Source organism: Anneissia japonica, unplaced genomic scaffold (assembly GCF_011630105.1).
Source record: "Anneissia japonica isolate Jap-2015-1 unplaced genomic scaffold, ASM1163010v1 scaffold24_len2511860_cov200, whole genome shotgun sequence".
Classification (NCBI taxonomy): domain Eukaryota; kingdom Metazoa; phylum Echinodermata; class Crinoidea; order Comatulida; family Comatulidae; genus Anneissia; species Anneissia japonica.
Window position 1 is genome coordinate 1,249,610 of NW_022730786.1, and position 14,692 is coordinate 1,264,301.

The 14,692-nt window shown below is 33.5% G+C and overlaps 2 protein-coding genes across 2 annotated transcripts in view; both read left to right on the plus strand.

Annotated features, from left to right (window-relative positions):
• The window catches only part of LOC117115039 (pseudouridylate synthase 7 homolog), a gene marked incomplete in the record, with an annotated part of 54,801 nt that overhangs the window by 5,094 nt on the left and 35,015 nt on the right, over nucleotides 1-14,692 (plus strand). Inside the window, 3 exon segments of the mRNA XM_033258686.1 lie at nucleotides 8,071-8,203; nucleotides 8,496-8,613; nucleotides 9,239-9,316. Coding sequence (XP_033114577.1) covers nucleotides 8,071-8,203; nucleotides 8,496-8,613; nucleotides 9,239-9,316 — 329 coding nt within the window.
• Nucleotides 1,792-6,975, plus strand: LOC117115040 (zinc finger protein PLAG1-like). Its single transcript, XM_033258688.1, has one exon. The coding sequence runs from the start codon at nucleotides 1,803-1,805 to the stop codon at nucleotides 2,736-2,738; it is 936 nt and encodes a 311-aa protein (XP_033114579.1). The 5' UTR covers nucleotides 1,792-1,802; the 3' UTR covers nucleotides 2,739-6,975.

Genomic DNA, 14,692 nt, shown 5'->3' on the forward strand with positions numbered 1-14,692 from the left:
TTTGTGCCTTCTTTACTAATGTACATTGATTATTATTATTGTAATTTTTATTATATTCAAGGTCATTATTCATATTCATAGAAAAAATATAAAAATTATAAACAGACAGCCAAAAGGCTGTATGTGAATGTATTACAATTATTGAAAGTTAAAAAATTAAAAACTGTACATGGCAAAATTAAAGAAATCCATAACACATTACATAAAAAAACAAACAAGACCATTATTTATGGTAATAAAAATAATATTAATTGATATTGTTAATTGAGGTAAAATATTATTATTATTTATTATGAATATCAATAATTATACCTTTTAAAAATTAGATAACTGTTTTGTATTCAGACTATGTGTGATTTTATGAGCCAGTATAGTTTTGTCTTAGACTTAGAGTCAAAACACGAATGATTGCTTTTAATTTGTGTCTTGCTCTAAATAGGAGCTTTTTATTGGCTGATGATGATAAGATATAGGACATAATGACATCACATAGCATTCTCTCCCTATAATTTCTTTGAGTTTCGTTGTCCCTTGAATTTTCATCATCTTCATGATTAAAAACGGTTTAATAGTGCAGTGAGGTATCTCATTATTTTGGTGTTTCCAATAAATGTTTTGTGGTCAGTGAGATCTTGAAGGTGGCAGATGTATGAAGACTTAAGCTCTCTCCAAACTATCACTTTTGCTTTGACCAAAAAACTGCCGCATGCCCATATATAGTCATGATGTGCCTATGTATGGTAATGATGTGATGTCATGATGACCATATTTAGGCATGTCACATGTTTTTGTCAAATAAAATTTGATAGTCTGGACAGGGCCTTAAGTTTAGCTGCATATCAAAGATACTAGAAACACAAGATAATGTTCTCCACAGAAAAAAAAAACTGTTCCACCGAAATGCTTGGTGGGAATACAAACATTAGGGCGCCGCGTACGGCTGGATCTAAAAAACTTCTGCTACCGTTACATAATTGTGAATATTTAACCTCCATTTGCGGAGGTTGAAATCATTGCCATTATCCATAAGATACACACAAGTAGGCATAAATAAATCAAAATAATAAAATGACACGCACAAAAGCACAGAATCGTATGACCGGACTCTGATTAGTGATAAAATTTTCCTCCATTATTAGAAAAAGAAGGCCTGCGTGCGTCTGGATATACCTAGCAACAGAAGGGCGCCCTATACGTGTGGACCAAGTATAGAAAACTTGCACTATAAAAAGAGAAGTGCGCCACTTACGTCTGGACCAATTTCCGCTTCATTTTTGCTATGCGAGTGCTCTATCTTGTATTTCTAGTATCTTTGCTGCATATATTGTACCTATGTATTGAGTAATGAGAGTGTTAGTGGGAAGTAGTAGTTAACCTTTGACTGGCTGGCATATTGGATTGGAACACTGGGGTTTTCCCCTTAAGACTGGCTGGTGTGAATTCATAAGTATATGACTAAAACAATTTTTACAAATTTTAAATTATTGACCATGGTTGCAGTAAAACATTTTTGTGTTCTCATTCTTTGAATTTTGTATTTTTGTGTATTGTTGTTAATATAAAGTCTTATGAAAGCACTCTGGGTTTTACATACACACTTGTCAATTACTGATAATAACTGTTACACATTAATTGAGATTAAAACAAAGCTGAAGAAAGTGAACAAGAAACAACAATTAATACAGATTGTTTGAATGACAAAGAAGATAAGAAGAGTTTCTGAAGAGCAAGATATATATGGGAGTGGATGCAGATATCAAGATCAAGATCTGATCATCAGGTGTTTAAAAAATGCTAGCATTATGGTCTTTCTATTTTTTCAGACACCTTTCACTCCTATGGTACGGAACATCCGTCGTAGGGTGTGTGCTCGCTGTCAGGCTCGCTTCACAAGTAAATCAGCACTTAGACGACACATGGCTGAACAGCATGAAGGACGGGTCCGTCTGGTTTGTCTATTTTGCGACCGTGCATTCAGTAGGAAATATGATCTAAAGAGACATCTTCAAGATAAACACACGGCTACTGAAAATAATAATATCTCACCAACATCTAGTAGTACATTGGCGAAGACCAATCCACCTGCTTTGCAGAACCCTCGGCTAATAGGTAATTCACAGTTACCTCTGCCGCCAACCAATGAACGTCAATTTCCACCAGTGCAACAACAAGCACATAGTACAAATCTACGTCCTCTTGCCCAACCGGCTAGCTCTGCTACTGGAAGGGTGAATACCATGCACCATCATCACCATATGAATATAAATGGACCGACCCCGTTACGTTTACCGCATGTTAATGTAAACAATCCTTTGACTATAAACAGTACTCCCGGTACAGTTCTGCAGCAGCGTTCACCAACGAGCAATCAAGGGCACTTGCTTATCCCTCCGAGTGTGAACACCATCACCCTGCCACGTCCAACAACTTCACAGGGATCAGGTGGCACACAACACAGGAGGCTAAATCAATCATCAGTCTCACAATCACAACCAATCTTACAACGCCCAGCCCCAAGCCATACTGTGGTACATGCTGTTCAAAGATCAAATGAAACACCACAGACAAAATCTCTGACAACGACTGCTGTGCAGACAGAAATGCCACCAAAGAGCGAAGTTCAACCAGTACCCAGGAGACCAGCCAGACGAATAGTTAGTGAAACGACCACAACAGAGTTGCTTGATGATGGAGTGGTTGTTGCTCGTGTGACCAAGACTAGGAATTATGAAGTGTAAAGGATGTCAGAGCTCAAGATCAACAACCCTAGTGGAATATAAAGACACACCACAGAGATATTGAATTGTCTATAAGCTGCACTGCCAAAGTTCCTCAGATAAACTCTGGAATGGATGGCCAGAGTTTATTGTGGGAAGCATATTTAATAGGAGTCACTAGTGTTTCTTAAGTGAACTCTTTAATGCAACCGTGGTTCCTCAAATGAACTGTGAAGCACATTGCAAGACTTCTTCTAAAGTGAACTCTGTGATCTTTAGAATTACTCAAATGAACTCCGGAATCCATTGCAAGATTTTTTCTTCTCAACTCTGGGATGCATCATTGAGTTCCCCATTTAAACCAGAGGTTATTATCCATCTTTGAATATTTGAGTTGGATTGTTATATATACAGATGATTAATATATTCTTTAAACATATTTAAACTACTTAATATATTTGCCATGATCTTGCTGTGAATATGCAATATAATGTTTTATTTTATTTAATTAATTATTTATGTGTTATTCTTGTGTGTGTGTTGGAGATAAATTTTTTTTTCATCCACTCCAGTGGAATAAGTAAAAAGACATGGTACCGCAATTTTTAAAATTGTATTTATTATTATAATAACAGTTTATGCGTTTATGGATAACTGTTACATGTGTTTTTTCCATAAAGAGGAATATGTTATGCAAATATAATTATTATTTAATCATAATGTACATCCCATGCTTATATTTAATAATTTTATTAAATTATCTTTTTAACAGCAATCTCACTATGATTATTCAAAATGTGACATAAGGTTTATTAAAAAATAAATAATAAACATATATTTGTACGATAAAAATTGGGTTGAATATGATGGATGGTGCAATTAACAATCCATGTTGATCTGTTTAAATTTGACACTACTGTAGGTAAAAAAAAAGGTATTATGTCATGCTTAAGCATGGTGACAAAGAAAATAATGTGTTTGTGTTCTTTAATCATAGGCTGAGGCCTAATTTTAGGGTGGCTAACCTACCCATTGTACTCACCCAATGCATTTTGGCTGGTTAAATTGTAACCACTGGGCTAAGATTCAAGGTTTATGTATTAAATTTATTTAAGATTGAAAAATGGCTTTTTCAAACCTTGTAAACTGCAAATAGCCAGATGCTAAAATAAAGCAACAAGCAAGAAATTGTATAAAAAAATGTAGTATTTTAATGTCATTAATTTTTAAAATCTTAATATATTGAATGGTTATGGATTACTTCTAACTATATAGGCTTACATCATGACTATAGTATTTCAAAATGTTTAGTTGTTTTAAAGTTTGCAGGGCAACTAAAAATAATGGATAATTATGTGATACATCATGTAGAAAGTCCATATTGCATTGTTGAAAATGTCTTGCTGATTAAAATAGGTTGCTCTAATTATTCATCTTCAAGTGAATTATCGTGATCATCATTCTCAGGAGAACCATCTATTTTAAAATATATTCAAAATAACATGACATTATATAAGTTATTAAAACATGATCCATTTTTCAAAATGTTTAGATTATTTATCTATGCATTTAGCAACTCATATTTTTTAAGGCATCCAAATTATGTAATTATTTAAAGTTACCTGTACTTTTTAGTTTCCCCTGTTTTATAGTAATTTACATGAGGGTCTGGTGAACATTGTATGATGTTGTTTATAAATATTTGGTTGGGTTTATCTTTCTGTGTGGTTCTTATAGCTTGGTGGTAAGGATGCCTGCCTTCCAGTCCCATGGGTTTGGATTCAGATCCTGTGACATTGTTCTTGTATTTAGCTAGTGTAATTGCTATTTGGTATAAAATTAAAAAATTAAAAAAATCGAATTATGTGTGACAGGGGTGGCACATGGATTTGACCGATGGGAAAGGGGGAGGAGTGTGTGCTGATGTCCCCACTGAGTGCAAAGTGGACGTGATCAGGCATCGCTCAAAATGTAGTGAAAGTGGTCCTAATATGACAATTTAGGGGTTTCAAAGGCTTGTTTAATCGATATTATAGATAGTGTACTAAATACGTAGAAATACATATAATTTTTTTTCTCTCCAACGAATTGTGGTTTTTCTTCCCGACAGAGGCCCTTGCCTCCCGGCTCCCACTGGTTCGCCACCCCTGATGTTTGATAAAATTGGAATGTAAATAGCTTACTGTAGCATTGCAGTTTTTAAATGTTTTTACTGTTTTGTGGTAGGTTGTACAGTATAATACAGTAGAATATTCTTATGTGCTGTAAAAATGGAAAATTATATTTGCTGATTATTAGTAAATATTTGTATATATTTTGGAGTTGTTCAGCTTAGTGGTTAAGATGCTTGCCTTTTAATCCCAGGGTCCTGGGTTCAATTCCTGTCACAGCAGGACTTTTTCTCACAACCAAAATCAACTCCACTTCCTGGGCCTCACCTCAATATGAGACTTTGTTTATAAAGAATCGCTCCATCCTGTAAGTGGCAAGTGTACATGCTGTTGGATGTGTAGGAAAACAAATTAATTAAATATACAAATAGATTATTTTCACTTTTGCTCGTAGGGGCAAATGATCCATTTTTAATAATTTCTCAACTTGTGTGTTGCACTCTTCCTTTCCTTCCCTGTCCATGCAGTACTATTTTTTGTATATTTATTTTTAATCTTCTTATATTCCCTTTAATTATTGTCTCTAAATTATTTAATTACTGTTCTTGTGAACTTTCAGACTAGCCTAATTCGATTGATGTGAGGTTGTTTTATACCATATTTATACCAAATGATTTAAAAGTAAATTAAATTAGTTAAAAAAAGTAATTTATTACATTTTAGATAATATTTTACACATAGTGTGTATGATTAAATAATCATGTTCATTAATAATTAATGTTTTTTTCTCCGCCGTTGACAAAATGCATAACATTATAACTGAATCCTTTCCATAATGCTCTTTAAATGTCACTTCATTTCATTATTTATTTTAAGTTAAAAAAAGTGTGTATAATGTATTATTAAAGGCTATGTTAATTTATGATGGACATATAAGATAAATTAAATAAGGTGTCTTATAGTTTCATCTGATTTTTTCTATGTCAAAGGTCATAGCATAAACATTTAGTCTAGCCTATCACAGAACATGTATCAAATCACACACCTTATTTAATGATAGTGCTTAACTTATGTTTGCAAAAATTTGCAATGTGATAGGATAAATTGTTCCAATGCCTTGAACTTTGACATGTGCATGTGGAACTACAGGAGATCTTATTGATATGTGTGCAGTATAATGTAATGTGTGTATTCCTTGGGAAATAAAAGTTCAGTGAATAAGGTCTCTTATAATTTCATCTGATTTTTTTCTATGTCAAAGGTCATAGCATAAACATTTAGTCTAGCCTATCACAGAGAATGTATCAAATCACAGACCCTATCAAATGAATGTGTTTAACATATTATGTTTGCGAATATGTGCAATGTGATAGGATAAATTGTTCCAAGGCCTTGACCTTTGACATCTGCATGTGCATGTGGAACTACGGGAAGTCTTATTGATATGTGTATGATGTAATGTGTGTATTCCTTGGGAAATAAAAGTTAAATAAATATGTATAGTGCTTATGAGATATTTATCTGCACTATGTTTTTTTGACTATATTGTGCTATTGGTTGTAGTTTGAATTGCATTCTGTGTTGTCTGAAGGTGCCTATGCATTTCCAAGTGGTCGGGGGTTCGAAACTCTTGCTGTGCAAACCGTTTGTGTCCTTTCCACCCAGGAGTAAGTGGGTACCTGGTAGGTTCGAACACAACTGCGCTGATTACTAGCTGCAATATTATGGAATTCTCCCCAGGGAGCTAAGTATGTGTTCCATACGTGTTTGATCAAATGACCGGGGTAGTGATGTGAAGCGCTTAGAGGCTTTATGCATGAAGCACTATATAAGAACAACATATTATTATGCTCTTTTGTTGAGTTGGTGATATCGATAATATGGTCTTCATAAGTCAAATACTGATGGCACAGTATGTTTTTATGATAGTAGTGCATATGGTGTGATCTGTATTTTAATAATTATTTGGCTTTGTAAACTAATTGTGTACAGTACATCAAGTTTTAAGTAACAAAAATACCTGCAATGTGTCCATATTATATAAAGGTTATATATCACAATGGCCAAATATGGACAAATCACACATGTTTGTGACATAAGATTTGATATTGGGGACAAAGCTTAATAAATGCTGTATTACTGCTCTAGTGATGTCTTCACTCGTTCATGTCAGGATGTAAAAACTCGCTCTTTACATTGTGCTTTTCAAAAGGAAAAGGAGAAACCTAACTCATAAAACCATAATCATAAGTTGAAAGAGAGGCCAATACTGTAAAACCGCGAATAGAAGCTCCATGGACTTGACTGTGGTTGGCATGATTTGAGCTGCGGAGTGGATTCATATTTTCTTCTTATGTCAATTTTAAAATGAGGATAATTTGTCCTGGACAGATGAGAGCTCCCTGGACAATATCTTTCCAACTTTCTTCTTGCATTTACCTACTTCTCTTTTTCTTTTCCCAACAATTTGCACCTTTAGCTCGTTTTCATGTGAGATTGTAAAAGCCCTGCAATAATCCTGCTAATCGCAATCGACAGAAGGCCAACAAGCTTATACACCACCACCACCATTGCCACCACCACCACTAATTTCATTTGCTGTTGAAACTCACAGAATTCTTGTCACGAGCCATGCTCTCTGGACGATTATCTTTTCTGCACCAGAACTATTCGTAATCTTCAGTTTTCGGATGTCGGGATATTCGGATTATATAATTTTTTTCATTCAAAAATCGCCCATTGATGCCCAGAAGAACCCATCAATTTTCATACATTTCCATAAGCGCCCCCTCAATTTCCACTCTGTTTTAATAAGTGCCCCGTTTGAATAAGCGCCCCTCAAAAAGGGCACAAAATATTTTAAGTGCCCGGGCACTTATTCGTGAGAGTACGGTAATATGGGCTTCTCATGAGATAGTACTTACATTCAGACTGACATTATTTTTGATTATTGGAATAACATGTCAGTATCAAATCAATATTATTTTATTGTACTATCATGGTTAAAGTTTTAAGATATAGTCAATAGATTTTCAAATTCCATAGTTAAAAAATGTGTAGTAGCAATTCCAAAATTTACAGCATTTATTTTGAAAAGAAGCTTCCACTATTTATTTTCAAAAAGAAGCCCATTTAGAAAAGAAATCTATCTCAAAAAGAAACCAATGGTTCTTAAAAAAAGAACCAAGGGCTTCTATTCTATTACAGTATCTTATGAAGTTTCCCTTTCGGCATGTATATAGGTGTCAACAGATGATAAGGAGACAAGGACCAGGATGCACCAGGAAGTGAGAAAGTTTTCATCGAAGCTGGAGAGCAGTACAACTGTTGTTGATGGACAGAAGATGATCACTGTTACATTTGCAACACAAGAAGGTAGTGTGGCTATCTATTCCATTTAGTGCTTCTATCCCCTCTACAAAATCCTACTGCTTTTTCCTTATAAATTCATCTTGTATTTCTACTGTAATTATTGCAATGTATTGATGACAGAACAAATATATACACTTTTTAATTGTAGAAAATGTTGGATTGAATTACATAGAGTATAAGTTATCAAATGTTCATGATTAATCATCTTAATGCCATGAAATTTTATTTCCAAAAAGTTTATTTTAACTTTATTTTTTTTTTGTAATAAGAAGTATTGTTTCTTTGATTTTGCCAGGTAGAAAAAGAAAGAAATCTGGTTGGCCAAAAAATCGGCCAGAATATTGCAAGTTTGCCCTCTACAAAGAAAATAAAGACATCAATGATGCTATCAACATCATTTGCAAGTACTTACAGTAAGTCCATTACCATTGAAGTAAGTTCAGAGCCAGCACCATAGCTAGGTCAGAAAGGCCCCAGTGTAAGATTAATGTGAATGACCCTTTGATGTGAAGAGAACAAGGCCACAGGTCTCAGTTATGGATGGCGGCCTGGGAACCGCCGATTTCTATCTGTTTGGTCCAGGGCCCTGGAGGGGAAGGTAAAGCTCCAACATTTAAATTTTTACGAGCTATCCAAACAAAAATCACGAAAATTTGTGGCAAAAGTTGAAAACAATTGAAATAAAAAAGGTAATGGATTATTACCCTCTAAATTATTGAGGGGTCGGTGGATGTTTATTGTTCTTTAAAAATATTAAGTTGGTAATTATTTTTATTGTTTTTTTAAGCAGCTTATTTATGAATGGGGTCCCTAATGGCCATAGGCCTAAGTGCTTTGTGCTGGCTGCACTACCCATGTCTACACCACTTTTCAGAGCATCTAAATAAGTCTACAAAATATATTAGTAGGATCAAAACCCTTTATTCATTATCTGTATGTATCAAATATAAAGAGGCCATCCATGTTTATATTATCATTTTCAAGAGAGTGAATGACGGATTGATTTTTAATGTATATGATGGGACCATTTCCTTTTAGGATGAATACAAATCTGTTCGCTTTTGCTGGCAGCAAAGACAAGAGAGCCATCACAGTTCAAGAAGTGACAGCCAAAAAGTAAGTAGTCTCCAAACCCCAGGATGCTGTTGTATCTGAATGAATCATCAAAATAATAATACTTATTAATGCATTCTATCACATGTACATGTGTCTGAATGTAGGCCTATTATTTACCATTTCCTGTTGTAATTCAAGGAGAAGGCTGTTAAATATTCTAGTGTTCACAAATTGTAAATAAACGTTAAATATAAATTAAACAAAAGGCCTTCGTATAACGTTAAACAAAACTATGTCATTAAAAGAACTTTTTAAAAAAAAGCACCCCAGTTTAAAAAAATTTAATCTGTCACTGCTGAATATGATATTGTGTCAGCTGGTTTGGAAATTCATTTTCTTGCACGTATTGCATTGAGCGAAGTCCAAATCTGTAGATCTCTCATCTTTGTTAAACAATCGCTAAAATATTTAATATAATTAAGATATTTGATTGTACTTTTGGCTTAATCTGAACTCTTTCATTGTCTTGGAATTTTAAAAAATTAATGATTTACTTAATTTCAAATTCCTTTAGTTTTATGTTCTTACTGCCAACATCCCATTGCATTTGCCAGTGCATTTCAAAAGGACCAAATTCATAGCTACCCTGTAAAATAATTCTCTTCTTCATCAATATCTTTAATTCTGAAATTTTAAATGCGCTTCTTCTGTCCAGTGGCATGTTTAGGGGTGCGTGGGAGGCCTGGCCACGCTTCATAGCTCAGCTGGTAGGACAACCAAACTATATTCAGAAGGTCTTGGGTTCGAATGCAAATTGTCTGTGGAATAGAAATTTTCTGTATAAGAAACTTTTATTTTTCACTTTTCCTTAATTAGTAATTAATGCAAAGTAGGAAGTATCAATAGGCTAATAAATACTTCCTTGAAGTTGGTTTTGTAGGACAATATAATAATTTCTTTTTTAATGCATATAAATTATAACAATTAGTACACCAAATAGAATTGTGTACACAATTTATTCAATTTATTTATTTATTTTTGGGTCACGTTGGTTTCATACTATCTTATGCCAAACTTATCGGTGATAGAATTATTATCGGGTTCAATTCCAGGAATTTTTCTTGCTACTAAAGCACATTTCCACTCCTTAAACCTCCTAAAGAGACTTAGTTTATAAGCGTAAACTTATTCAATTTTTTAAGAGGCCTTGGATATCAACCAAACTTCTAGGATAAGATCTAAGGGTCATCCTCATAAAAAATGATTATAGATTTATTAATATTATTATTACTACTATTATTAATAAATATTAGCAATTTATTATCATTAATATTATTAAAGATTCAGGAGGTTTTTAAACAAACATACATCTCTATCACATGACCCTCGACTACTAATTGTCTATTAATAAGTTCCGACCTTTTGGTCACAGGAACTTGTTCCTCTGTTAGGCCTCCTTCCTCTCTTGTTTAAAGTCTTTGTATTTCTTTCATTGTATATTTGTAGTGTTAATTAGATGAAAAACAGGGTTCAGGAAATCAGATCATAGGTTCGAACATATGAAAGAGGGAGTTTGCTAATCTAATGTAATGTCACAAGGCCTTTAGGTTTGTGGTGCCTTTGCAGCTGTGCTATTAACCGAGCCTCCCCCTTCATGCTTGAGGCCATGAGGAATGTTAATTTATTATGATCTATAATTGTAACAGCTTTAAGGGTGATGAACTTTTTGATTTTCAAATGATTCATATTTGTTCGAGTCTGTGTTAAAAGGGGAAAGCCCTCTTGTAAGCTTCACTACATAGTATCCACACACTAATAATAAGATAGAAACGTACTAGCAATGCTATTATTAGCAATAATATTGATAACCATAATTAAAACAATATTATGGTTATTGTAAAGTTCAGTTGTAGGGCTGTAAAAATATGTATGAGTTTGTGTTGAAACAGAAAATGTTCATTACAACAAAAACATAGTGTTATGAAAGTAGCTAGCATACCACCAATGTTGACAAGAACATACAGTAGTTAAATTTTATGAATAATATGAACAAGCGTTACTTGGTAAAGACAACTTGATTTCTTGCTTTAAACACGGTATCCACCCGTAGTAGTCATATGAAGATAGGTAAAGGTAGTCCCGTGTTCATTACTGAACGTAGGGGAATGAGCTGTAAGCCCATTGTACTAAGCCTCGGTATTGTGTGGTAGGGTGGCCAGTTCCTTTCCATGCCGCCTTTTTTCTTCCCCAGTAGTAAACCACTGGGTACCCATTTATACTCCTGGGTAGAGAGAGACAAATGTAGATAAAGTGCCTTGCCTAAGGACACAAGCGACTTGCACAGCGAGAGTTCCGAACCCCTAACCTCAAGGTTGGGAGTCCAAGCCACAACTGATGCGCCAACCACTTCCACCCTATGAAGATAAGCTTATCTAATAGTCATGTTAAAGGGTGAGACTAGGACATATCTCCAACATTAAATTGACAAAGATAAAAAAAAATGTTAAAGACACAATGTATACATAGAGACCAACCTTAAATCATAAAGTTTAATTTAAAAATGAGCTAAATGAATGTATGTGTAAATAATCTGTTAATTATTAATTTATACAAATAAAAAGATTATTAAATTTGAAAGGGATTTTGAAATATTGAAATCTTCATGAGTATAACTTGAAAAAATTCAGAAGTATTTTTTATATCATTTCCAGACTTTTTAGACTTACGTCAACTTTAAAGATATGATAACCAAGATAGAGCTGCCGAGACAAAAGGAAGCCAAAAAAAATAAATAAAATGCAGTTATCTGTTTAACAGTAAAAGAAAGTATAACTAAAATGTCACTAGGAAGGCCATAAACTAAGCCTTAACTACAGCTGAACTAGTATTGAAATTAGCTTTGCTTAAAGAAGTCTAAACTTTGTGAACTAAAAAGTTTAATTTGCTAAATATACATAGTTTGAAATCAAGGGAATAACTCCATTAAATTGCAAGGATGTTTAAAAATTAAAATGTATGGTTTCCAGTTAAAATTAATAGTTTACCTTTCCTGTTAATATAATTTTATTAGATTTTGATTTAATGGGTAGTTAGGAAATTAGTTTTAATATATTACCAAGCAGCTTCCAACAGTTTATCGTGTTGAGTCAAGGAGTATGTAAAATGCTATGTCACCGAAGACTACAGGCAGATCGCATTTACAAGTTAAGCTTTCTGGATTAATTATTACTTATCAATTACCCCAATTAATTTACATTTTATTAAAAGAAGAGGTGTCTTTGTTGTCTTTGATGGCTTAAAGTTAACGATTATCAACCTTCTGCCCACTCATTCAATTTATTGTATTTGTTTTCTGTATATGTGTACCACGATTGTATTGTACTTTGCTTTTTTTTGGTGAATAAAGAATTAGAATAAGAATCAATAGTAAATACAATATAATTTAGATGGTAATAACATCTACCATAAATATTTTTAAGTGTTTATTAATACGATTTGAAAATATCAACCACTTAATGTTATCTGTAAGATAATAATGTAATACCGTATAGTATGCTGAGGCCAGGAAATAAGAGATCTTAAAATGTGCAGACTGTTTCAGACGTGACATGGCTTACGTGTAGATTAGCCTACGTGTGGATGGCCTACGTGTCATTTGGTATTCATTGTATGGCAGCGTGTATGCCTGTGTTTAAGTAAGCTGAAAACTGAGATTTTCTAGAGTGAATCAGTAATTCATATATAAGCATATACAGTAGTTGTCTTTCAATCATGTGATGATTATCTGAGTCCTACTGTGTTATTAATTTTTTTATTTATATTTTCTAGTATCCTTAACAAATAGTATTAATAGCAATAGAATTTTTACTGAATACTAATTTAATTAAATTAACTAGAATTTTAATTCATTTCATTTCAAGTAATTAATTTATCGAGTCACAATCAGTACAAGATGGTATTAATACCGAAGCAATAGCCCAGATAAAATAAAGGGTATAGAGAAACAAGACATAATTATGCTTTTACATTTGAAATCCTAAATTAATAATGATTATTAATAATAATAGTAGTAATATACCGTAATAATAGTAATAATATTAATAATAATAAAATAATAATAATATATAGCGCATATTATAAAACAATGTTAAAATAAAATATGCGTTTGACTGAAAGTTATGTTTCTTTAAAAAATAATGTTAGCTTTGAAAGTGAATATTTTAGAAGATTGCTTAAGATGTAATGGTAGAGAGTTCCATTGACTATTAGCTACAATTAATGTGAAAGATCTGTCACCAATAGTTTTTAAGTTGGTTCAGTTATGTAACATTGCTGTAGGGCTAGCCTTAGTGGTAGAACAACATATATCACATTGTAGTTTGTAATGATGAGCCACCTCCATCAGTAATATATTAAGACAATAATATATGTGATTTATCTATTATTTATAGCATAATTATGTAATAACTTGGGAAAAAAATGGGATATTTTAAGGGTGTACACTACTACTTCAGCCTACTAGAATAGTTGATAGATCATCAGAATGATAGATAACCAGAAGGTCTTAGGTTAAATTTGTAACAATAATAACATAGTTACCAACCATCTCGCATTGTGCAAGACGGTCCCGCATTTGAAAGGGATTTTGGATGAAGCATGCACATTAGTGATGGATGCCGCAACAACGAATACAAGGATGATACTGGATGAGCACATTTGTAGGTTTAGAGTGAGAATGAGTGGGAGGGTGAGTGGGAGGAAAATCAGAACAAACATCCCCTTAGTCACCACATTGTTTAACATAAAAGTTAGTGGGGGGGGGGGGGCTATGTATAATATGAATTGTTATTTTAATTTTATTAGTTTTAAATAGTCAGTTAATATTCAATACATACATTTTTTAAGTTTATGTGGATTAAAGTTGAATAATGGAAATATTTATAAATTTATTCTGTTGTTTTGTTTTGTTATTTTTGATCAGACATAAATAGCACCTTCCACTGGGAACAGCCCCACAGATATTAACAATTTTTATGTAACATATAGCTTGTATTTTTTAAAAATTATTTTTCATTTATTTTTGCATTCCCATCATCACAAGGGCACAGCCCAATCAGTGAATTCAGTAATTCGCAGAACACCCTACCTGCCAGAAAGTCAACCAAACTAAGTATTGCATCTCTAGTAACAAATGCCAGTGAAGGATCCAGGAATTTTATATAGACGGGGCCACCTCAGCCCCACTGTGGTTGGGTCTAAGATAAGAAAATGTATAATTATGGCACCTCTAGATGGCTGGAAATGGCACTCTCCAGGGGCGTACCGTGGGGGGGGGGGTCGATGGGTGCGGTCGACCCCCCCTTTTAAAGAAAGTGCCCTTTAAATATGCTCGCTTCACTCACAAATAACGCACCCCGCGAATTCTGAAAGCTTCGC

What these genes read in the sequence shown, in the direction of transcription:
- LOC117115040 (XM_033258688.1), top strand. Translation starts at nt 1,803, where the DNA reads ATGGTCTTTCTATTTTTTCAGACACCTTTCACTCCTATGGTACGGAAC.